Source organism: Scyliorhinus torazame, chromosome 15, assembly GCF_047496885.1.
Source record: "Scyliorhinus torazame isolate Kashiwa2021f chromosome 15, sScyTor2.1, whole genome shotgun sequence".
Classification (NCBI taxonomy): domain Eukaryota; kingdom Metazoa; phylum Chordata; class Chondrichthyes; order Carcharhiniformes; family Scyliorhinidae; genus Scyliorhinus; species Scyliorhinus torazame.
Window position 1 is genome coordinate 178697969 of NC_092721.1, and position 25693 is coordinate 178723661.

General features: G+C 40.9%; 1 protein-coding gene and 1 long non-coding RNA gene across 3 annotated transcripts in view; one reads left to right on the plus strand and one right to left on the minus strand.

Moving 5' to 3' along the window:
• The window catches only part of tmem131 (transmembrane protein 131), a 253551-nt gene that overhangs the window by 164823 nt on the left and 63035 nt on the right, over positions 1-25693 (minus strand). The window contains exons 2-3 of the mRNA XM_072477208.1: positions 11120-11181; positions 1408-1448 (exon numbers count right to left, since the gene is read on the minus strand). Of these exons, the coding sequence (XP_072333309.1) occupies positions 1408-1448; positions 11120-11181 (103 nt within the window). The remainder of the gene's footprint in view (positions 1-1407; positions 1449-11119; positions 11182-25693) is intronic.
• Positions 717-25693, plus strand: part of LOC140392033 (uncharacterized) — a 43159-nt gene continuing 18182 nt past the window's right edge. For both annotated transcript variants that reach the window (XR_011935229.1, XR_011935230.1), the window contains exons 1-2: positions 717-940; positions 21672-21774. This is a non-coding gene — a long non-coding RNA (uncharacterized lncRNA). The remainder of the gene's footprint in view (positions 941-21671; positions 21775-25693) is intronic.

The window sequence follows — 25693 nt, forward strand, 5'->3', positions numbered from 1 at the left end:
TATTCTGAACTGATGTTCCTGGATCCAGTCACTATTTATTTACATAGTTGCAAATCAAGCCACCATGACGTTATATCCCATTGTTTGTCTCAAAATATAGTAATATCATTTGATAAGAGTTAATGGGAAAGTTAGCAACGGTCTATGGTTAAGATTTTTCTAACAACCTAGAGTTCAAATTTGTACAAGCATGAGCTTCTAACAACTTTAGAGAGACAGCATAAAGGCTTCAATGAATGGTAGGGTGAGGAAGGGGGGGGCGTTTCAGTGATGATATCTCTTAAAACTGAATCATTAGCATGAGTAGTTTTACATAAGTTTTTTATTAAGGATTCAGATGAATTATAGGACTGAGAAATCATTATTAACCATTAAACATGTATTTTTAGGACATAGCAGTAACAAGTACTCAAATAGGATTTAGGATAGCTCACTTGACCAATTACTTCTGACATCTTGTCTTTCTGTTATTCTGTTTCTCAGAAACAGTCAGCAGGCTGCTGGGATTGTAAGCAGCTGTCAGGACGATGATCAATCATGCGCTGCTTGTGACTCTATTAGGTGAAGTTTAAACACCGCTCGCAATTCTATTGGATAAGTTTAAAAGAAGCAGCTTCAGGGATTGGATTGCGTTCAACTGGGGTGGGCTATTGATTTTTGAACGCTGTATAATTACTGTGCTCGGCGCTTTGTTCGGTAGAACAGGTCTTGGCTGATATCCAGTCTGTTCTCTGTGTACACGTAACAAGCTTGATTAAATAGCCATCTTGTCCAGGTTGTGGAGTTTTTGTTTCTCTCTGTACTGAGCTGAGCCACAGGGAATAACCCCACGTGGAAGAACTCAATACACAGGTCTTGAAACCGCTCCTACATTATTTGGCGCACTGCGAGCACGGGCGTACACAGGATTCTGGCAGAATGATCCGCCTCCTAAATACGGGTGAGTACATTTCAATTTACCACCCAGTAGGTAGAGGAGTTACGGATCAGGCAGTCGGATCCATAAGTTATGCGAAAGGTGGGAGTAGGTAGCGGTGGACACACACTACACTGAGATGGTGTTTTTGTTTCTCCCTGTACTGAGCTGAGCCACAGGGAATAACCCCACGTGGAAGAACTCAATACACAGGTCTTGAAACCGCTCCTACAAACAAATAGCAAAGCTAGACAACAAGTAAGGAAGAGGATCATCCAAGGGTAGTCACGACAAATTAACTCTTTCAAATGAATCAAGTTTGGGGGAAGGGAAAGCAGGAAATGAGAAAACAGTAGTTGGCTGAAACCTCTGAAACCATTACAGCCATTGTATGAAGATAAAATGTATTTTTATTTCAATTGAAAGCTTTCTGCTCATTTAAACTTTGACTTGGGATGTCAACATCTGGCAGAAAGGCCCAAGATACTTACCCTTTCTGTTGATATGAACTGAGGCCCATGTCGGACTCTGTCTGCAAACACACAAAAATAAACTCAATAAGTCAATGTCTAAACTGTATAATTATTAAAAGCAGCCAACCTCCTTCCCCCACCCACCCCCATTCATAATGTATGGACGATGAACAGCCAGCAATTGACATTAAACATCAAAAAAGAGAATATAAGAAAAGGAATGACAAAGGTCAGTGACATGGTTCTCAGGGGTTTTGGTAAGTGAAGCAGAGTAGCAAGGTATTGATTCTTCCTCGTTTGCCCCGAGCTGACATGTTCAGCACAGAAATTATCTGAGGAGATACTGAGTGGAGAGCTGGCATTTCTCCCAGAAGGAAAGAAGTTCCTAGTACTCAGCTATCGATTACCGCTGAATTAAAACAATTCTAACTACCAAATCAACAACATGGGAGCAATTAGAAACAGCATTCTTATTGCATACTCCTTCTTCAACAAAGTTATTTATGGCTCTTAAATCCTCTTGGGAGGTTAAAAGGTACATTTGAAACAGCCAAGTTTTATTTTTAATACAGCATGCACCTCACTTTCATTGTAATGGTTTTCAGAAGGTCAAGTACTTTCATGGTGTAAAAGGTGCATGTTGATTGTAAGTGAACATTCCTGCATTATCATGGGTTTCCACAGGCACATGGAAATTCTGACAGTTTTCATTATTCACCATCAATTTCAAGGCAGACTTCTCAACCCTCAGAATATTGCTGCTCTGTGTCAGAACTGTTTAGAAGATTAGAATCGTGCTAGAAAAAGTGTCACCTATTTCCAAGTACATTTAATTTTTCTGACTTGCAGGTGTAAAATGGTCCAATGGTGTTAACAGCTGGCACAAATGGCCAAAAGCAGTTCAATTCAAGATTCCTCCCATGAATTGGGCACCAGATTATCCTACAGTTTAGGCTTTCACTATTTTAAACTGGCAGGAAGAGAGGAGAATTAAGGCCCATCAACTTCAAAAATCAACCAAACAGACCATGTTCACAAATCACAAAGGCACTCCCTGGTAGGACAATGATAGCACTACATAGAACAGGGAGGTCAGTGAGTGGGCCGCATGAGTGGCTCGCAAGATTGAATCGGACATGTTCACTAACATGTGAAGAGAGAAGAACTAGCTGAGGTAGGCTGGGAGCAAAGACTTCATGGTGAAGCAGTTGAGGAACAGTGGAGAACCTTCCGAGCGATCTTTCACAGTGTTCAGAAAAGGTTCATAGCGACAAAAAAGAAAGACGGTAGAAAGGGGAAAAATCGACCGTGGATATCTAAGGAGATGAATGAGGGAGAGTATCAAATTGAAGGAAAAAACATACAAAGTGGCAAAAATTAGTGGGAGACTAGAGGACTGGGAAGTCTTTAGGGGACAACAGAAAGCTACTAAAAAAGCCATAAAGAAGAGTAAGGTAGACTATGAAAGTAAACTGGCTCAGAACATAAAAGCAGATAGTAAAAGCTTCTACAAATATATAAGACAAAAAAAGAGTGGCTAAGGTAAATATTGGTCCTTTGGAAGATGAGAAGGGAGATTTAATAATAGGAGATGGGGAAATGGCTGAGGAGCTGAACAGGTTTTTTGGGTCAGTCTTCACAGTGGAGGACACAAATAACATGCCAGTGACTGATGGAAATAAGGATATGATAGGTGAGGACCTTGAGATGATTGTAATCACTAAGGAGGCAGTATTGGGCAAGCTAATGGGGCTAAAGGTAGACAAGTCTCCTGGCCCTGATGGGATGCATCCCAGAGTGTTAAAAGAGATGGCTAGGGAAATTGTAAACGCACTAGTGATAATTTATCAAAATTCACTAGACTCTGGGGTGGTCCCAGAGGATTGGAAAGTAGCAAACGTGACATCACTGTTTAAAAAAGGTTGGCAGAAAGAGGGTAATTATAGGCCGGTAAGCTTAACTTTGGTTGTAGGGAAAATGCTGGAATCTATCATTAAGGAGGAAATAGCGGGGCACCTGGAGGGAAATTGTCCCATTGGGCAGACGCAGCATGGGTTCACAAAGGGTAGGTCGTGTCTGACTAATTTGGTAGAATTTTTTGAGGCCGTTACCAGTGCAGTAGATAATGGGGAGCCAATGGATGTGGTATATCTGGATTTCCAGAAAGCTTTTGACAAGGTGCCACACAAAAGGTTGCTGCATAAACTAAAGATGTATGGCATTGAGGGTAAAGTGGTAGCATGGGTAGAGGATTGGTTAACTAACAGAAAGCAGAGAGTGGGGATAAATGGGTGTTTCTCTGGTTGGCAACCTGTAACTAGTGGGGTCCCTCAAGGATCAGTGTTGGGCCCGCAGTTGTTCACAATTTACATAGACGATTTGGAGTTGGGGACCAAGTGCAATGTGTCAAAGTTTGCAGACGACACAAAGATGAGCAGTAAAGCAAAAAGTGCAGAGGAGACCGGAAGTCTGCAGAAGGATTTGGATAGGTTAGGTGAATGGGCTAGGGTCTGGCAAATGGAATTCAATGTTGTCAAGTGTGAGGCTATCCATTTTGGGAGGAATAACAGCAGAATGGATAATTATTTAAACGGTAAGATGTTAAAACATGCTGCTGTGCAGAGGGACCTGGGTGTGCTGGTGCACGAGTCGCAAAAAGTTGGTGTGCAGGTGCAACAGGTGATTAAGAAGGCTAATCGAGTTTTGTCTTTCATTGCTAGAGGGATGGAGTTCAAGACTAGTGAGGTTATGCTGCAATTGTATAAGGTGTTGGTGAGGCCACATCTGGAGTAGTGTGTTCAGTTTTGGTCTCCTTACCTGAGAAAGGACATATTGGCACTGGAGGGAGTGCAGAGGAGATTCACTAGGTTGATCCCAGAATTGAGGGGATTAGATTATGACGAGAGGTTGAGTAGACTGGGACTGTAATCATTGGAGTTTAGAAGGATGCGCGGGGATCTTATTGAAACATATAAAATTATGAAGGGAATAGATAGGATAGATGCGGGCAGGTTGTTTCCACTGGTCGGGGAAAGCAGAACTAGGGGGCATAGCCTCAAAATAAGGGGAGGTAGATTTAGGACGGAGTGTAGGAGGAACTTCTTCACCCAAAGGGTTGTGAATCTCTGGAATTCCTCGCCCAGTGAAGTAGTTGAGGCTCCTTCTTTAAACGTTTTTAAGAAAAAGATAGATGCCTTTCTAAAGAATAAAGGGATTCGGGGATATGGTGTACGGGCCGGAGAGTGGCGCTGAGTCCGCAAAGATCAGCCATGATCTCATTAAATGGCAGAGCAGGCTCGAGGGGCCAGATGGCCTACTCCTGTTCCTAATTCTCATGTTCTTATGTTCTTATGACCCTGGAATAAGATTTAGTATAGAGAAAATGCTTAATCATTCATATATTAATGGAACTGTCATCTTCAAGTGGTGAAAGCAAGATAAATATTTATACTTGATTGGACGCAGAGGTGGCACAGCATCTCTCAGTCAGCACGCACCTCACTTCACGTGCGCATCACTTCAAGTCATGCCGGGAGAAAAGCTGTGCAAATGGAAGCCACAGAAGTGAGGCAACTCTGCACATGCGCAGGCAAAATGACCGGTGGGCCACACGTGGCACCTAAGCCGCAGGTTGCCTACCACAGACATAGAACATTACAGTAGCCAAATATAATAGCATCATAGTTACCTCACTGTGGCAAGCAGCAATAGAACATATCTAGCCATTTGTGGCATCAGATATAAAATGAACATAAAAACTGCTGACTGAAAGACGGGAAGGAGCCTGCAGCCTGGTGGGACTACATACGACAAATGTATGCTATAGGTGCAGAAATAGGCCATTAGCCCCTCTAGTTTGCAGTTGTTCTCCATTTAAGTAATACTCTTCCTGCCAAAATTATGCAGTTGTTCTCCATTAATACTCTTCCTGTCAAAGTGAACAACTTCACATTTTCCCACATGATACTCCATCCACCAGATTTTTGCCCACTCACTCAACATATATTTATCTGCAACTATCTCATCTTTTCACAACTCCAACTCTACAGTACAAGGGCAACTCTTAATGGGCTGCAAAGTAGCCTAGCATGTCAAGAGATTTGTTAAAAGATCACCATGATAGAGGGATAGTATATAATTGTGTGTTTTGCCAGTGCTGTTAAGTCTCAAGAGCACTACAACAAAAGCAAAATATCATGGATGTTGGGCATAGGGGTCATGCAACATCTGAGAATAAAAATGTTCAGATTGTGATCCATCATCGATACCGGTGAAAGATCACCAAGCTTAAAAACAGTTTGTGCTGTTTCTGCCCAACCTGCAGAGTATCTACAGCATTTATTTTATTTTATTTAACCACACCACCGATCAAATTATTTCCCAGTCCACTACCACCATGCAAGGTCCTCTCAATCATGAAACCACCATGCATAATCTTCGCAAATCATCATTAAACTTTATAATATTAAAACCCTAAAAAAAATTGAAAGTACATTGTGGTCTGGTATCTATATAAAGGTTCTAACTTGATTGATATTGTTACACAGGATCCTGTTATTTAGGAATTATGGAATCAGGTTCATACATCAAGTAGTGAGCGTTCTCGTTAGAACCAGGTTCAAGCATTAAATCAATTCTCACCAATATTTCAGTAAAGCAAAATTGGTCATTTTTTTGTAGCCTGCCCATATGAATTGTAAAATAAAATGTAAGATAATTATGTATTCTGTGTTCTTGCACACTTGCTAGAACATCGCTGAGGAACAGCAAAGTACTGCTGACAATAGTTTGGTGATAGTTGGAGCAATGAGGTGCTGAATTAAGATTAAGCATCAAGCTAGTATGCTTTTGATATTGCACAAGTGCCATTTCCTTCAACTCATTTTAGTATCGGAACACTAACAATTTCCCATCCAGCAAGACTACCCACATGCACCTTGAGCAACAGAATTATTGCGTAATATCCTTCAGACAAGCCAGCATTCATTTCAGTTTCCTTCATAATAGGAAACAAACAAAGAACTCAAACCTTTCTGCTTCGATACACATTTCCTGGTTGTATGAACTTCCTCCATGTCTGAACCTCTTGTCCATCACATTGAAATGTATTTCAGCTGGCAAGTTTCCCCATATGTTCGGTGTGGAACAATGAAAAACAGCTGCTTTTCCATTACTGCAACATTTCCTGAATTACTAGATTCTGCAACAAATATTTTATTGTAAAACACTAGCTTTAGATTTTATGTAGCCATCTTCAGCCTTCATTTTTTTATACCACAAATACTGTAAATTGTTCCCCAATCTCTTCCACTTTTTTTTGCATAATCCATTGGTCTGCTTCTTTGTAACAACAAACAACAGTTTTAGCTGGGTAAAGTTGTGCAAAGTACAATAATTAAAATATTTATTGGATATGGTCAACATGTGGAGAGAGGGAGAAAATTTGGGTGTGAATAAAATATCATATTGACTTGGAAAACTGCATTTCTACCCTTCCAAATTACAAAGAAAACCTCTCCACAACTAGACTCAACCTTTGGCGTAATGCAATCGGCCAATAACGTTTTCTTTTCATGGTCAGCTTTCATAGTATTCTCATACACCTCAAAAGTCCGAAGTTCCACAATGCTAAAATATCAACTTGCTGCAGCCTTTGGACAATTGTCCCATATTAATTTCACTTTGGGTTGGCTCTCAGGGAGAATTCCAGTTCATTTCACTGAATTACAATCATACAAAAGCGTACGAGAGTTATTGAAAAACTGAAGTGAGCATTTGATGGAACCTACAAGTTCTGGAAATAGAAACCAATTATATCATTGTACTCGAAGTACAGTTGTACAAATGGTATCATGCAGCGACCCAAAGTAATTTTACACTGTCTGAAAGCAACGCAAAATAACTCAAACTGGATAAATCCCACCAGAGGTTTTGACCTTAATGCTGGTTACATTTACAAGTAAAAGTCAGAATTTTTACTTAAAGGCAATTAAATGGAGTAATTTAGAAAAGGTACAACCAAATACTGTTAAGTACAGGCATGCCCAATTAACAATTGTACTTGCATTTATGGTCTGACCATTGGCGAGCATTGTACTAAACTGTGGAGGCACCATGGTATTGTATGGTGCCAGTGAGCATCTTTTAAGAAAAAAAATGCCCTCAGTCTCCAATTAGGTTTTCTTATGAAGGTTTAGCCTAATAGCCATGTTATTCATTTGGCTGAAAGTCTAGCAATCTTCTTTTTTTTTGAACACAAAGGGGGAAAAACAGCAGCTTTACATGAAGAAACGGAGACAGGAAAATCAGCATTAGTGTAGGCAAAATCAAAAATGGCCAAACAAACTAAACAGCTTGGAAGTGGAAAAGCATAGACTTCTCAATGTATATAGTGTGATTCACATAGCAAAAGTACATTACTTTTTATACAACTCGTTTCCAACAGAGCACTCAAACTTATTTATACTTAAAAGAATGTGCATATAAATATACAAAAAAAAGGTTCTTCCAGAATCAAAATTCCCAGTGTTCAATGTATGTTTAAGATGAGGTCATTATGGTTAGTACACAATTTTATGAGTTTTAAAATTAGGTTCATATTGCTCATGTTGTGATTTTTGAACAAGTTATTTTCTTTAATCTGGTTTCAATTAAAATTTCAAGTTAGTCATGCAGGATAGTGAAAACAGTACAATACAAAAATATTAGAAAGTGAAATTTGTCTTTACTTTAAATCATCTCATGACAATTTAAAGTGCCACATCTTAACTAACCAATGTATAAATTTCCAATAACTCATGACAGGAAATGTAGACCACTCAGCCCCTCAAAACCTGCTTTGTCTTTCAATAAGATTATGGCTGATCTGATTGTGACCTTAACTCCGTTTGTCTACTTGTCCCCATAACACTCCATTCCCTTGTCAATCAAAAACCTGGCCAACTCTTTAATACATTCAATGATCCAGCCTCCACTGCTCTCCAGGAAAGAGAATTTCAAAGGTCAACAGCTTTTGGTGAGAAAACAAATTCTTCATTATCACGGCCTTAAAAAAAAAAGAGACCCCTCAAGTTCGAGATTGTATGTCTGGGAGTTGATTAGGTTTTATCTGTGCTGAGTAGAGCGGGCTACGGTGGGAAAATTAAAGGGATAAAATGTGGGTGTTGCTTAGCAAATGGAATCTTATAAGGTAGATAGAATTGCAATTCAAGAGAAATAGTGAAAGAGAAAGGAGCTCTCATAGCTCTGCTAGAAGCAGTTGATTTAGAAGGAGAGAGAGGAAACATCTTGCTCGGCTTTGCACAAAGAAAAGCCATACTGTGAAGTAATGGTTAAGAAAACAGATGCTGGAAATCTAAAGTCCTGCTAGTTAAGGAAACTAGAGAAATGAAGATAAGTATCCCAAGAAGTTAAGTGAATGGAGATCAAGGTATTGCCCAGAAGGATTCAAGGAAGAGTAAATAAACAAAGTGCTGAGTTAGACAGCAGTCTTCAAAATGTAAACAAAATGTCTGATGCTATTTTCATAAGAGTCTGGGAATCGAGAGTTAAAGCAATTGTGAGCAGTTTGCACAGCAGTCAAGGCAAATAAATTCTAACGGTGTTGATGTAAAATCCAGGACAGGAATCACGGTTAAAAGTAGAACAGAAGCTTTTGTTTAAAAGTGTAATTTGGAAAACCTGGTCTGGACCTCTGAATGCAAATTGCTGAGGGAAAGCATACTTTTGAGAGGAGATTTTAAAGCATATTTTTAAGGAGTTTGGAAACTCTCAAGCAACAATCATCTGGGGGGGATTCAGAGGAGACATCCACAAACATTCACTAGTTCAGAGTGGAGAGTGCATTTGCCAACAGTCATCTTGTGTGTTAATGAGACCACTGTAGATTAAGATGTACTTTGTAATCTGTATTAATCCTAAAATTTGTGTGTAATTAAAAGCTATATTGGATCATATTCCAATTTCTCATGTCTAATAGATGTTTTTCTTCTTGTTAAAAAAATGTTAGTAGTCCTGTGACTCTATTCCCGCCCCCATTTTATAAAAACAAAATAAAAATTATAGGGCTGGATTCTTCTGCCCCGCCCACCGCAAGATCGCCACGGGTGGGACATGAATCATGCATGTTCATTGACCTGGGGCAGGAATTTCCAGTCACCAGGTGGGTGTGGCCGGAGAAACCTTTGAGAGCTAGGGTTCCATTCTCTGATCTTCCCATCCAGTTATAAATATCAACTGAGATCGTAAAAAAGGGGGGTCTTGCAGGGGTGCTGATTAGTAATAATTTGTTGGGAAATTGTGAATCATAGAAAGCAAGTTACTGGATGTTGAATAGTAAACCTTGGTTCGGGGATGTATTGTTAAATGGCGGGATCTGTAAATCCTTTACTGAGATATTGGTCAAAGGAATTGGAGTTACTGTGAGGCTTATTATATAGGTTTTCATCCAAAATGGTGCTGAAAATTACTAAGACTTTAAAGATGGAAGATTTAACTCTGACTGGTTTACAGAAAGTAACCAGGAGTCAGTGAACTGAATTGGCAGATAAATTGGAATTCGGATAGCCTGCGGGGTAAGGAAAGCCAAGATGATTGAAAGCATAGCAAAACATTTAAAATTGCAAGAGTTAATAATAATCGTTATTGGCACAAGTAGGCTTACATTAACATTGCAATGAAGTTACTGTGAAAAGCCCCTAGTCATCACACTCCGGCACCTGTTTCGGTACACAGAGGGAGAATTCGGAATGTCCAATTCACCTCCAATTCTATCAGGGTTGCCTGATAGACCAAGTTCTGAAGAAATTTAAAATGCAGTGGGCGGGCAGGGGGGCGGGAGGGAAAGAGTATGAAACGCAGGATAAAGAGTGCTTTTCAAAGGGAATTGGAAATGGAAAAGTTGGCAATGGAAGAAAGGGAAAAGGAGAAAAAGAGAGCATTTCAGCTTAATTCTGGAAGCGAGACACAAGCAGATTCTAGACATGAACCTAATGGGGAAATGATTTAAATCTATACAAGTTCTTCCAAAACGGGTTCCATTCTGGGATCTTCCCATCCAGTTATATCAACCGGGATCGTAAGACCTTGGAACTGCTTCCAATGCAACTAACCCTCAAGCAAGATAACCAAAATACAAAACTGTACACAGATCTCTCTCTATGTGCTCATTAATTGCAGCAAGACTTCTCTACCATTAACTAATGGCGAGTTGAGACTATTACTGAACAAATTAAAACCAAAAGTCACCTGTTGGTAATATTTTTTGTGGCCATGAACAAAAATTGTTGTATTATAGAATCTTTGAATTGTATCATAGGAAAAAGTCCAACATTTTGTATGGTCACAAAAAAAGAGAAACTAGGGCAAAAATGTAAAATAGGACAACTACAGAAAGAAATATTGAATGGCTGACAGGGCAATATGAGGCACTACACAAACCTTTCAACTGGGATTACTGTCCTGTATATTTTCCCCAGAATCAAAATCAAACAATACAAACTTTACAAATAATACAGGTAAAATTACTCCGTGGCTGGTCTCATTTATTACTTTATCCATGCATTACTAGGTTTAATGTGATGCTGTGCAAAATGCATTATTAGGTTTAAAGCAATGCTGTGCAAAACATTATGTTTAAAAGAACATTTTTGAGGATCCAAGGTGACAAGCAAATTAAAACTTGATAAAATCTTTACAAGCCATGATACAATTTGAGGTGTAAACAACATACCTGTAACAAGCCTCCTTCACCGAAGTGTAGTATCTCAATTATGCTTTCTGATTGGATAAATGCTGGGAAGAAAATAAAAACTATAAGTATTTTATTCATTCTGAGCACATTTGCATGTGAAACATCATGGTCTAATGCCAGAATAAGGTGACAACGCAAGTTGCTAAGCAAGGTGACATCATAATAGTATTTTGGGGTGATCAGTAGCTCAAAAGTTTGCCTGTTGCTCTCGAGACGTTTTGGTGAATTGGTATAGCTGTTACATTGAATGATGTCATAATAGATACGATACCATTTAAATAAAGTCTCATTAACCCAAGATTACAGCAGATCCGAAGACCACAAATATTACAACATTTGCAGCTATAAACATTTATCATAGCAGCTTTACAAGGAATAGACAATACAAGTAAATCCATCTGATCAGGCAACAATTAAATCAAATTACTAATGCGAGTGCTTGGCCAGAAGTCATACTGGACATACAAATAAGCAATTTCCGACTTAAACCCTAGCCGATTTATGCATTCCCAACTTGTTGAACCATAGCCGATCATCACAGCAATTGTCCACAAAACAAAATAACCTACAAGCTAGAATATCCAATTAAACCATGATTGCAGCCATTGCTTTAACCTCACTGCATTTATAGGTCAGATTTATTGAGCTGGAGGAACAGCTTATTTCAATAAAAGTAACATACCTTCATACACTAGAAGCACTAGAAGCTGTTATCACATCTGTTAACATGCAAAAACATAACTTTCAATTAGCACTCCAAATCTTTGGGTACTTTTTGCTGGTTAATTCAAAACTCTTTAAAACATTCTGCATCGATTTTATTTTCTTTGGTAAATTCCGACATAACCAGTGGTTAAGAATATTGACAGCCAACTTCTTTTACATTATATATACACGCACAACGTCCCACAGCTACATTTTATCCCTTATAAAGGAGAGTCTTTGTTTACAGATTGAAGTTCAAAACAAACAGCTGAAAACAATAAATTTATGAAAAGCAGTAGCATTATTAATATTCATTACAATCCTGGCTATATTATTCATTATTTCAAGTGTCCACATCAAGTCCAACAGCACTCAATGGATTTCTTATCTCAACTTCCACTAACTTCCATTGAGTATGCATATCACTCATTTTTCTTGCAAAGTGGAATATATTGCGTATTAGACGTAAGTGGCTAATTCTTATTTCATTGATCTTTGGCTAGCTCTTCGGATTAGACCACAAACGGACAAACATTTTTGACTGACCACAGAGAGTAAGACAACAACATATTGAAACAGGCCTCAAGCATGAATTGATCAGGATAAGACAGGATTGAGCTAAATCAATTCCTTTAAATGGTAAGATAAATACATGGGAGTTAGTTGGAAGTTTAAAAATATGCAAGATAATAAAATACTCTACAGGACAAAATAGTTCCCACAAAACTAACAGGGGAGTTGGGAAGAAAAAGCTGGTACTGATGAGCCAAATAACCTTCTGAAACATTGAATTATCAAGGGATAGAGTTTCCAACTAGTACCCAGGCATACAACTGGCAGTGCAGAATGGGAAGTGACCCATTGCCACTTTAAACATGCAGCCGGACACTTGTTTTATACCAGGCCAATAGGTTCAGAAATTCAACCAAATGTTCTTTGAAATAAGAGACCAAGAATGATGCAGACATTGAAGGGAAGAGGAGGGAAGGAAAGGGGGGGGGGGGGTTAATAACTAAAAGTTCCAGCTTTCCCACAAGCTTTTGAGGATAGAGTGTTATGGAGAACTTTTAAGAGATTAAATGGATAGGTTAAAAGTCTGAGATTTAGATTGTACGAGGTCTATAAACGGGCAAACAATAGGCCGACTGGCCTTTTTTGCCTCATGATTTATGTCCCGGTGGGTTAAGGAGAATGAAAGAGTTTAGTCATTGTAATCTATACATTGATCGATCACTTGCACGCCGCAATGGATTACTGTGGAGGTCAGAACAGTTGTTCGGTGCATTTAAAATTATACATTGATTTCCTTTTCAAAATACATGTAAATCATGCTAAGTAACAAGCAGTCCATGGGGCAGCATAGTGGCACAGGGTTAGCACTGCTGCCTCGTGGTGCTGAGGACCCAGGTTCGATCCTGGCCCCGGGGCACTGACCGCGTGGCGTATGGACATTCTACCGATGTCTGCATGGGTCTCACCCCCACAACTAAAAGGCGTGCAGGGTGGGTGGATTGGCCATTATGAAATTGCCCCTTAATTGAGAAAAAAAGAATTGGGTACTCAAACTTCATATTAAAAAAAACAAGCAGTCCATGACAAGTACACCATGAAAAATAGGGAGATCTTTGAATAATGTGCTGGGGAATCAGATTCTTTTCTGCATTCAGAAAATACAATAGTTTCCAGCATTAAAATTTACTTTTATATATTAAAAAACCTTTCCTATCCGCATTTTGAGGTTTTGCTTTCAAGCACGAACACAATTCAAGCCAAATAAAGATTTATTGCTGCGCATCAGATTTCACATGATCGAACAGTCACATTCTCTAAGTTATCACTGGCTAGCCTAAAGCCAGCTCATGCCTCCTGCTGAAATCCCATGGGCTTGATTTCGCAGGATGGTTGCAGCCCCGCCCACCAGCCAAAAAGACAAGGTGAGTTCACCTGGTAAACAACGACCAGATTGTATGGTTGTCAGGCATGTTATGACTTCTGCCCCCCACATGGGATGCTGTCCCGCTTGAGAGCTGCCAGCTGCAACCTCCATGTACTGGTGAGCACAGGGTGTCCTAACAGTGGCCATTAATTGCCACTGATAAAATATCAGTGGAGGAGAGTTGGTGACAAGTATGGAGATTCCCATCATCTCATCCAATTGCATGCCACATATCTTTCTCACTGTGTCGTTCTCCCCCCCCTCCACACACACTTTCCAATTCCAGGTGCCTCCATGCTGCTCACTTTAGCTGAACTTATTTTGTGATGATCCCAAGCTTCAACCACCACATACTCTCAAAAGTTGCCATTTCACCTTTATAATAGGGGGAGGCAGTGGCGTAGTGGTATTATCACTGGACTAGTAATCCAGAGACCCAAAGTCATGCTCTGGGACCTGGGTTCGAATCCCACCATGGCAGATGGTGCAATTTGTGTGGGTTTCCTTCCACAGTCCAAAGATGTGCAGGTTAAGTGGATTGGCCACACTAAATTGCTCCTTACTGTCCAACAGTTAGGTGGAGTTACTAGGTGATAGGGTGGAGGCGTGGGCTTGCTCTTTCAAGGGCCGGTGTAGACTTGATGGGTCAAATGGCCTCCTCCTGCACCGTAAATTATATATTATCCATCCTCACTCTTGCCCCTATTTCTGCCACTGCCAGATTTGATTTTACCAATACCTCATCACTGCCAGAGTTCCTCAGACTTCTTTGTTTGAAGGAGTTGAAACACATGTCGATTTACTCCTTCACTAAAAGCCCTGCTCATGCATCTCAAAAAGCTTCAACGAAAGACAAATCCTTCCCTACTTCTTCAACCTCCGTCAACTCAACAAGAGATGTGCACTGGTGCACATTTCACGAAGCACCTTCCACTCCAGTGAAAACCATGGCCCCTTACTTTCAAACATTCCTTCAGAACTTCTTTGGTTACCTCAACACTTGCACTAATATGCAGAGATTTATTTTTCTCTCTGCCAATCACTTTGGGACATTCAATATATTTTTAAAAAGGAACTGATTGCAAGCGCAAGTCGCTCAATGGGAAGCTGATCCATTTTACTGCCTAAAGCAATATCTTTATGGGCATGCAATAGATTTCTACTTGGTTTCATACTCTTACCCTGTTTCAATTAAACCAAACACACCACAATGCAGCAACACAACTGATAAGGTATTACACTGTTCCTGTTCAGCTGCTTATCACTAATCTTCAATTAGATTCCTAAAGCTTTGGGCTTGTTCAGCTGCTTATCGCCATCAATAATCTTCAATGCATTTCCTAAAGCTTTGGGCCCGTGTGATGGCTCATTGAATTGTTCACAGCCATGAATCCAATGGGGCACATTCTATAGATGGATTTTTTTTCACCCCTGTTTTCATCCAATATTGGTTGCCTGCCAACTGCAAATCTTCAGCTGGAGTTATTACTTGACAATATCGGTCAACTGGAAACCAGTTTGACTATGCAAAAAAAACAAAAAAAAATCTTTGGAAGAAATGTATAATAATACAGGTTAATGGAGCAAAACAATGTTCAAAAGCACGTCACTTAACTTTGACAACTAATTACATAAGGAGACGAGAGGACAGGAGACCAAAAGGTTCAGTCAAAGTAGGTTCTAAGGACCGTAAAGAAAAGGAGGTAGAGAGAATTCCAGAACTTAGGTAACTGAAGGCCTAGCTGCCAATGTTGCAGCAAAGAAAAGTGAGAAATCTGCCAGGCCTTGCGCTTGAGGAGGTTACAGGGAAGGGAAAGACTTTGGAGGGAGGGAGTTAAAAATAAATGGAGCAGAAAATTCAAAGCATTGCCAGGTAATGTCCAGACATTTAATTTTTAATAATAATGGATCAGGAGGCTGAAATAACAGATCCTTTTGACAAAAGTAAGAGAGGAGAACTACAGGCACTGGAAATCCAAAATAATAAGTGCAGTATCTGCTTAAATAACAGATGCGTTAATATTTTCATGTATGGATGCTTCCAAGACTTTTCAACAAAAAAAAACTTAGATTCTGAATCCATTTTTTTTAAAGAACTGGAACAGTTGGGGGAGCACCACGCATTAACTTGTTAATGGACAATTAAATTAAATCATCCTCATAAATTCACGATTATAAAAACATGAAGTGACAATATATTTCTTCTGTGGCAACATACTAAATAAGGTGCAGCGATTGAGAAATGTTACTGTGCTATACTACAAAGATAGGCAACGGTAATGGGGGAAGAGAGAAAGAAACCTAATTCAGAATGTCAATGAGGGCCCCCAAGGACCATCGTTAATCTTGAAGGATTGCTCCTAAATGCCTGAGTGTCCTGGATTAAACAAATTCATCTAGTGCTAATTGGCATCACTTATAATGTACAAAACCAGCTATATTCAGTTTGTTTTGAACTTGTGCAAATTTCAATGAAACATGCTCCACAATGTGTGGTCACTGAAAGGTGTCCTCCCCATCTGCAACACGTCAAACAATCAAAAATATTGAAGTCTAAATAATTTCTTTGAGAAGTAAAAATGTTTTAGTGGTCTTAATTAACAATGACTGGAGTACCTTTGACACTGGAGATCTCCATGGTAATCAACGCCACAATGCAGGAGCAGTAGAATTAATTTGGGCTGGGGGTTTTAAAGTATCAAACTCTGTATTGTCACAATCTGATTTAGGTCATCAAAATCACAGTGGAATTACATATAGAATACTGAACATCTCTGAGTAAGCGACATAGGATGGGCTCAGGTGACAACAAATTAAAGAATAGTAAAAATCAGAATCCTCAACTTAGATTATTTCACAGAAAAGCATCAAGTTGCACTCCATAATCATGATGTGGAGATGCCGGCGTTGGACTGGGGTGAGCACAGTACGAAGTCTTACAACACCAGGTTAAAGTCCAACAGGTTTGTTTCGATGTCACTAGCTTTCTGAGCGCTGCTCCTTCCTCAGGTGAAAGAAGAGGTTTGTTCCAGAAACACATATATAGACAAATTCAAAGATGCCAAACAATGCTTGAAATGCGACCATTAGCAGGTGATTAAATCTTTACAGATCCAGAGATGGGGTAACCCCAGGTTAAAGAGGTGTGAATTGTATCAAGCCAGGACAGTTGGTAGGATTTCGCAGGCCAGATGGTGGGGGATGAATGTAATGCGACATGAATCCCAGGTCCCGGTTGAGGCCACACTCATATGTGCGGAACTTGGCTATAAGTTTCTGCTCGGCGATTCTGCGTTGTCGCGCGTCCTGAAGGCCGCCTTGGAGAACGCTTACCTGGAGATCAGAGGCTGAATGCCCTTGACTGCTGAAGTGTTCCCCGACTGGAAGGGAACATTCCTGCCTGGTGATTGTTGCGCGATGTCCGTTCATTCGTTGTCGCAGCGTCTGCATGGTCTCGCCAATGGTCTCGCTCAACCAGGGATTCATGTCGCATTACATTCATCCCCCACCATCTGGCCTGCGAAATCCTACCAACTGTCCTGGCTTGACACAATTCACACCTCTTTAACCTGGGGTTACCCCATCTCTGGATCTGTAAAGATTTAATCACCTGCTAATGGTCGCATTTCAAGCATTGTTTGGCATCTTTGAATTTGTCTATATATGTGTTTCTGGAACATACCTCTTCATTCACCTGAGGAAGGAGCAGCACTTCGAAAGCTAGTGACATCGAAACAAACCTGTTGGACTTTAACCTGGTGTTGTAAGACTTCGTACTGTCCATAATCATGAGCAACATTCACAAACTCAGATGGGGGTTGACTAAAGCCCTGGGGTACAGATCAAACAAAAGAAAAATTATTTCAATGTAATCTATTAGGTAATCATTAAGAGGTTGCATCAGGTTACCTGCTTCATTGAGAACCATATCTATTCAACAGATCGAGGCAACATTGCGAATGCTCTCATTTTATAGGTTGTTAAATACAACCACAATAAAAGTGAAGCCATTAAAACTGGAAGTATTTATGTCTTTATGATGCCTGAATTAAAGCAACTGGATATCTGGGCAACTCCCAATGCACCAATTCTCAAAAGGCTCAATTGTGTAACAGCCAGTGGTATGAGACTAATTAGTTCCAACATCAAAACAAAGAAGAAAAGTATTTTAAAAACAAAATTCCAAGAGTGAGTATACGGAATACTGGAAGGGTTTCAGGAAAAAGAGAGTGCGCGAGTGTGCGTGTGCGGCTAATTGAATTGTGCCCTTTCTTGAACTTTTCCAATAATTTGAATTAAGTTAACAAAGTGGGTAGTGTTTTAGAAAAATAAATGGGATAACATCAAGTAACCAATTGAATTAAGATCAGATGGCACATCGATTTAATAAAGCAGCTGGAGTAACCCAGAAAATATCCACTCTATTGGGGCTCCAATTACTTGGGCCAAACTAAAAATCAGTAGTCTGAAGATTCCATTTTCACCCACTACTAAATTATCATAGAATTTACAGTGCAGAAGGAGGCCATTCGGCCCATCGAATCTGCACCAGCCGTTGGAAAGGGCACCCTACCCAAGCCTACACCTCCACCCATCCCCACACCTTCACCCTATCCCCGTAACCCCACCTACCCTTTTTTGGACACTAGGGGCAATTTAGCATGGCCAATCCACCTAACCTGCACATCTTTGGACTGTGGGAGGAAACCGGAGCACCGGAGGAAACCCACGCAGACATGGGAAGAACATGCAGACTCCGGACCCAAGCCGGGAATCGAACCTGGGACCCTGGAGCTGTGAAGTAACTGTGCTAACCATTATGCTACCGTGCTGCCCCAAATTGTTGGGCTTCATACGCATACACAGCTTTTCAGTAATAGCACGATTATTGGACAATTAACTGGCAATATTACAATTACATCTTTACCAAAAAGCACCAATAACGAGCTCAGATATTATTTTCAATCTACCAAAGGGGTCTTTATTTTACACCAAATGTGCTTAACTACTGGAAATAAATGGTTCTAAAAATCAATAATGCCTGTCCCTTGAGGTATAGAATTCGCCATTTGAAAATAAAGTCCAACAAAGTCAGGCTGCACAACAAGTGTTTGGTTTCCATCCTAATCTATGGACAGGATATGTATAACATGCTTTGGCAGAGAATGCAGTGGTGCCACATCAAGTTCTGACAGCAGGCTCAATGGCATTAGAAAGGCTTAACAGTTATATAGCCCTTTCATGACCTCAGAACGTAGCTAACGAAGTACATTTGAAGTGTAGCCACTATTGAAAGGTGGCACCCAATTTGCACACAAGCTCCTGTGAAAAGCAATTCTGATAAATGAGCAGATGATATGTTTTAGTGATATTGATTGGAGGGATAAATCTCGGACACCAAGGAGAACAATAGCAAAATACTGCAGATGCTGGAAGTTTAAAATAAAAGTTTAAAATTTAAAAAACTAAGAGCTGGAAAAGGTCAGCAGGTCTGTGGGAGAGAACAAAGAAAAGTACAGCACAGGAACAGGTCCTTCGGCCCTCCAAGCCTGCACCGACCATACTGCCCGTCTAAACTATAATCTTCTACACTTCCGAGGTCCGGATCCCTCTATTCCTATCCTATTCATGTATTTGTCAAGATGCCCCTTAAACGTCACTATCGTCCCTGCTTCTACCACCTCCTCCGGCAGTGAGGCACCCACTACCATCTGTGTAGAAAACCTGCCTCATACATCTCCTCTAAACCTTGCCCCTCACACCTTAAACCTATGCCCCCTAGTAATTGACCCCTCTACCCTGGGAAAAAAAGTGTCTTGACTATCCATTCTGTCTATGCCCCTCATAATTTTGTAGACCTCAGGTCGCACCTCAACCTCCTTCGTTCCAGTGAGAACAAACAGAGTTTATTCAACCTCTCTCATAGCTAATGCCCTCCATACCAGGCAACATCCTGGTAAATCTTTTCTGCACCCTCTCTAAAGCCTCCACATCCTTCTGGTAGTGTGGCAATCAGAATTGAACACTATACTCCAAGTGTGGCCTAACTAAGGTTCTATACAGCTGCAACATGACTTGCCAATTCTTATACTCAATGCCCCGGCCAATGAAGGCAAGCATGCCATATGCCTTCTTGACTACCTTCTCCACCTGTGTTGCCCCTTTCAATGACCTGTGGACCTGTACTCCTAGATCTCTTTGACTGTCAATACTCTTGAGGGTTCTACCATTCCCTGTATATTCCCTACCTGTATTAGACCTTCCAAAATGCATTATCTCACCAATCCCGTTTGTCGTGGGGTAATGCAAAATGCATTACCTCACGAGAAAAAGAGTTCATTTTCAAATTGAGTACAACTCTTCCTTTGGATCTGAAATAGTTCAAAGGAGAATGCCCTTGCTCTTCTTTATACTAGTGCCATGGGATATTTAACATCCACGTCACATCTACAAGCACCCAAGAAAATACAGCACTCCCTCCATACTGAAGTGGAGTGGCAGCCTAAATTCCCGTACTCCGGTTTCTGGAGTGAGATTTGAAGCCCTTTGAATCAAAGACAAGTGTGCCACTAACCGAGCTCGAATATCAATTCCCTTCAATTGCCAGCCCTATTTTTCATGTTAAGTGCAGATATTCTGGCAAGAGATGGCATAGTTCTATTTACCTCTCTGCTGTCCTGGAGTTTATGAAGGCAGTTCTCTAAACTGAAGATCAGAACAGTAACATTAACTGGTCTTCTGAAGTAACTCAGTCGCACTATGTTATGCTTTCAGTGGCATTACATTTAAAGCAACGTGCCGATATTAATCAACGACCATTACTGCAGGAATATTGCACCCAGGTGGCTGTGGACAACGGTCTTCACAGATTCCACGTCAGTAGCAATGCAAATTGAGCTACATCAACTTTTCTGAGAATATCTGTGGTGAACATGGAACTGAGAATCAAAAGTTAATATTCAAGCTGTGGTCTTCAAGTAGCCCGGGACATTGTTTGATAACGAAGTATGGTTATGGTACTATGGGCCAAAAAAAAAAAAGACACCCTCCTCAAGACTACCTAACGCTGCCACTAATAATTCAGATGTCAAATGATGTCAACCTGCAGATTCTCTGTCCTTTGAGGCCTCAACTCCTTTCATTCTCTATTTTAAAAAAGCTTTTAAACGTGTTGATGGCCTTAAGACTTTTCTAAAAGCCGGGGGAAAAAGCTGCCTAAATCTACACCTCAGGCTGTTAATGATATCCAAAAGCAGACTAACAAAAATCTGCGCTAAACGCATGTGCCAGGTTAGCTCAGTTGGCTAGTTTTGATGCAGAGCGAGGCCAGCAGCATGGGTTCAATTTCCACACCAGCTGAGGTTATTAATAAAGGCCCAACTTCAGGGAGAGCATGGTAGCATAGTGGTTAGCACAGTTGCTTCGCAGCGCCAGGGTCCCAGGTTCAATCACGGCTGGGTCACTGTCTGTGCGGAGTCTGCACGCTCTCCCGGTGTCTGCGTGGGGTTCCACCGGGTGCTCCAGTTTCCTCCCACAGTCCAAAGATGTGCGGGTTAGGTGGATTGGCCATGCTAAATTGCCCTTGGTGACCAAAAAAAGTTTAAGTGGGGGTTAAGCACAATGGGCTAAACAGTTGGCTTGTAATGCAGAACAAGGCAGCAGCGCAGGTTCAATTCCTGTACCAGCCTCCCCGAAAAGGCGCCGGATGTGGCGACTCGGGGCTTTTCACAGTAACTTCATTGAAGCCTATTTGTGACAATAACCGATTATTATTATATTATTGAGTAAGGTGCTCTTTGTAAGGGCTGGTGCAGACTTGATGGGCTGAATGGCCTCCTTCTGCACTGTAAAATCTATGATTCTATGTTTCAACCTTTCCTCTTGCTGAAGGTATGGCGATCCGCAGGTTAAACCACCAGCAGTCAGTTAAAGGGGAAAGCAGCCTATGATCATCTGGGACAATGGCGACTTTACAATGTTTAAGACCTGGCAGGTAAGGTAAAGTAAACCAAAATCAGTGTCAGTCCTTACTGAAATTTAACAAAATTAAATGAACAAAAATAATGTTTCAAAAACACTATGGCAAAAGTAGGTGGAGTACAAACACGCTGCCACAGTAGTAAACAGTTGGAACATTTGATCCCTTCTGTTCGTGTAATGTCAGTTTGAAGCCAGGTATTTCAGAGATAAAAATAAAACAATTCCAAGCTGCTGCTATTCCTCCTGGAAATCTGCTCAGGATGTCAGCAGAACTTGAGCGAGCAGATTATGAAAGGAAAATATTGTAAATGGGGGAAATGTGAAATAAAGAGCGAAAATATCAACAGGTCAAGCAGCATCTGTCAAGCAAAAACATCTGCACTTCCAAGTCGATGACCTTCAATCATCTCAGTTGAGATTATACGTGACCTGTCAGCTGCTCTCTTGATCTGGTTTTGGTCACATATACCAGGAAAAGGAGGAGAATTAGACCATGAAGTTGCAGGTCACCAGCCTGCCCACATTCAAAATGGCTGATGTGCAAACCAAAATATTGTTAGTATTTTAATCTCAGCTCTTTGGTAGACAAGGTGTTGCTGGCACCAAAAAGTCACATCAAGTATCAATAAGTTTACAATTTCAATCTTCAGAATTCTTAACTACGGCTTCAAAAGACTCAGTCCAAGCATCGGATTTTGGGCCACAATCTACCTCCTTCCCCACAAAACAATGGCCCGTATCTTACAAATTGGACGTCATTCATCCAGGATACACACAACGTAATTCCCAATAAACTTCCACTTGCCTCTCGTGCTAAACAAAGGGCAGATTTAAGTAAAGGGGAAATAGGGAAGGGAGAGTGAGCTGGTATTAAATCTTAAAGCTAGCTTAAAATCTTTATTGTCGCTATTCCTGACATTTAAAGCAGTTTTAATCGCTGTAATGTTAATGCCTGCAGCGGCAGTCACCAGCCCAGGTTGATGACATTTCTAGACTTGCAAGAAGCTGAAATGTTTTTTCAAAAATCAATTTCAAAAACAGTATTTGTTTAGTGGCCCAATTGCAAATTACCAGCATGTGCCTGCATAATGGTGATTACGTACACTTTAAAAACAAATGAATTCAATGGCAGTGAAAAGCTGGAGAATGCACAGAAAGTGCTACATAAAATGAAAATTATTTGTCACTACCAACAAACAAAGAACAAAGAAAAGTACAGCACAGGACTGCGCCGACCATGCTGCCCGTCTAAACTAAACTCTTCTACACTTCCGGGGTCCGTATCCCCTTATTCACATCCTATTCATGTATTTGTTGGGGTCCGTATCCCTCTGTTCCCATCCTATTGATGTATTTGTCAAGATGCCCCTTAAACATCACGATTGTCCCTGCTTCCACCACCTCCTCCGGCAGTGAGGTCCAGGCACCCACTATCCTCTGTGTAAAACACTTGCCTCGTACATCTACTCTAAACCTTGCCCCTCGGACCTTAAAACTATGCCCCCTAGTAATTGACCCCTCTAATATGATCAGGGATAGTCAGCATGGCTTTGTGAAGGGTAGGTCATGCCTCACAAACCTTATTGAGTTCTTTGAGAAGGTGACTGAACAGGTAGATGAGGGTAGAGCAGTTGATGTGGTGTATATGGATTTCAGCAAAGCGTTTGATAAGGTTCCCCACGGTAGGCTATTGCAGAAAATACGGAGGCTGGGGACTGAGGGTGATTTAGAGATGTGGATCAGAAATTGGCTAGCTGAAAGAAGACAGAGGGTGGTGGTTGATGGGAAATGTTCAGAATGGAGTACAGTCACAAGTGGAGTACCACAAGGATCTGTTCTGGGGCCGTTGCTGTTTGTCATTTTTATCAATGACCTAGAGGAAGGCGCAGAAGGGTGGGTGAGTAAATTTGCAGACGATACTAAAGTCGGTGGTGTTGTCGATAGTGTGGAAGGATGTAGCAGGTTACAGAGGGATATAGATAAGCTGCAGAGATGGGCTGAGAGGTGGCAAATGGAGTTTAATGTAGAGAAGTGTGAGGTGATTCACTTTGGAAGGAATAACAGGAATGCGGAATATTTGGCTAATGGTAAAGTTCTTGGAAGTGTGGATGAGCAGAGGGATCTAGGTGTCCATGTACATAGATCCCTGAAAGTTGCCACCCAGGTTGATAGGGTTGTGAAGAAGGCCTATGGAGTGTTGGCCTTTATTGGTAGAGGGATTGAGTTCCGGAGTCGGGAGGTCATGTTGCAGCTGTACAGAACTCTGGTACGGCCGCATTTGGAGTATTGCGTACAGTTCTGGTCACCGCATTATAGGAAGGACGTGGAGGCTTTGGAGCGGGTGCAGAGGAGATTTACCAGGATGTTGCCTGGTATGGAGGGAAAATCTTATGAGGAAAGGCTGATGGACTTGAGGTTGTTTTCGTTGGAGAGAAGAAGGTTAAGAGGAGACTTAATAGAGGCATACAAAATGATCAGGGGGTTGGATAGGGTGGACAGTGAGAGCCTTCTCCCGCGGATGGAAATGGCTGGCACGAGGGGACATAACTTTAAACTGAGGGGTAATAGATATAGGACAGAGGTCAGAGGTAGGTTCTTTACGCAAAGAGTAGTGAGGCCGTGGAATGCCCTACCTGCTACAGTAGTGAACTCGCCAACATTGAGGGCATTTAAAAGTTTATTGGATAAACATATGGATGATAATGGCATAGTGTAGGTTAGATGGCTTTTGTTTCGGTGCAACATCGTGGGCCGAAGGGCCTGTACTGCGCTGTATTGTTCTATGTTCTACCCTGGGAAAAAGTCTCTGACTATCCACTCTGTCTATGCCCCTCATAATTTTGTAAACCTCTAACGGGTCATCCCTCAACCGCCGTCGTTCCAGTGAGGACAAACCGGGTTTATTCAACCTCTCTCATAGCTAATGCCCTCCATACCAGGCAACATCCTGGCAAATCTTTTCTGCGCCCTCTCTAAAGCCTCCACATCCTTCTGGTAGTGTGGCGACCAGAATTGAACACTATACCCCAAATGAAACAGTACCTTCAAAATATATGTCACATTTAATATAGGTAGAAATGTACCAAAATATTTCCCTTCTGGAAGTGAAGTACCTATTTTTTTTTCCTCCCCCACTCACTGCCAGGGAAAAGATACGCAATACAAATTTTAAACCAAAAGAAGATTACATATTTAGCGTGTATTTATACAGCTTGTTGCTAAATGCATAGTTGATACCATTAATTGCTGGGTAACTGCACTATAATTTTATTGTTCATGGGTACTTAAAATCAGTACTTTCACAGGTTATTTATAGTGCAGATTCTGCGACAATACATATGGAAGGTAATTTCAACTTGGTAAGTATGTAAAATAGTGTGTATGTATGTCTAACACCAGACTCTCAAAGCAATTGTTCTACTTAGAACTCGGTCCCTGTAGGAGATTTCCAGGAGGACAGCAGAAATGCTTTAGCGATGCTCTCAAAGTATCACTGATGTGGTCAAACTTCCCTGCCAACTCAATAGGAGACCCTAAATTGTGACCAAGCAAAATGAAAAAGGGCTCAACTGGAAAGGCACCGAACACATCAAAAGACTTCAGCAGGAGTGTGCAGAGGTGAAGCCAACATGGCAGAGGGAGCCACAAATATCAAACAACCCAACCCCAAACCTTCGAGCATCACCCGTCACATGCGGTCCACAATTGCAGATTGCACAAGGGATTTATCAGCTCAAAGCGGAATAGAATCAAGACATGCTTGATCGAGCGACTGCCAGAGAGAGGGGAGAGGGACAGGAAGAGACGAGACCTCAAGATAGCTGCAATAATTTAACAATTTTAGAACAGCAAAAGACTATTAAGCCTGTTATTAGTTACATGCAGCCACCTACACACAATAAATTCCTCAATGTATTCTCACTCGCTAAGCC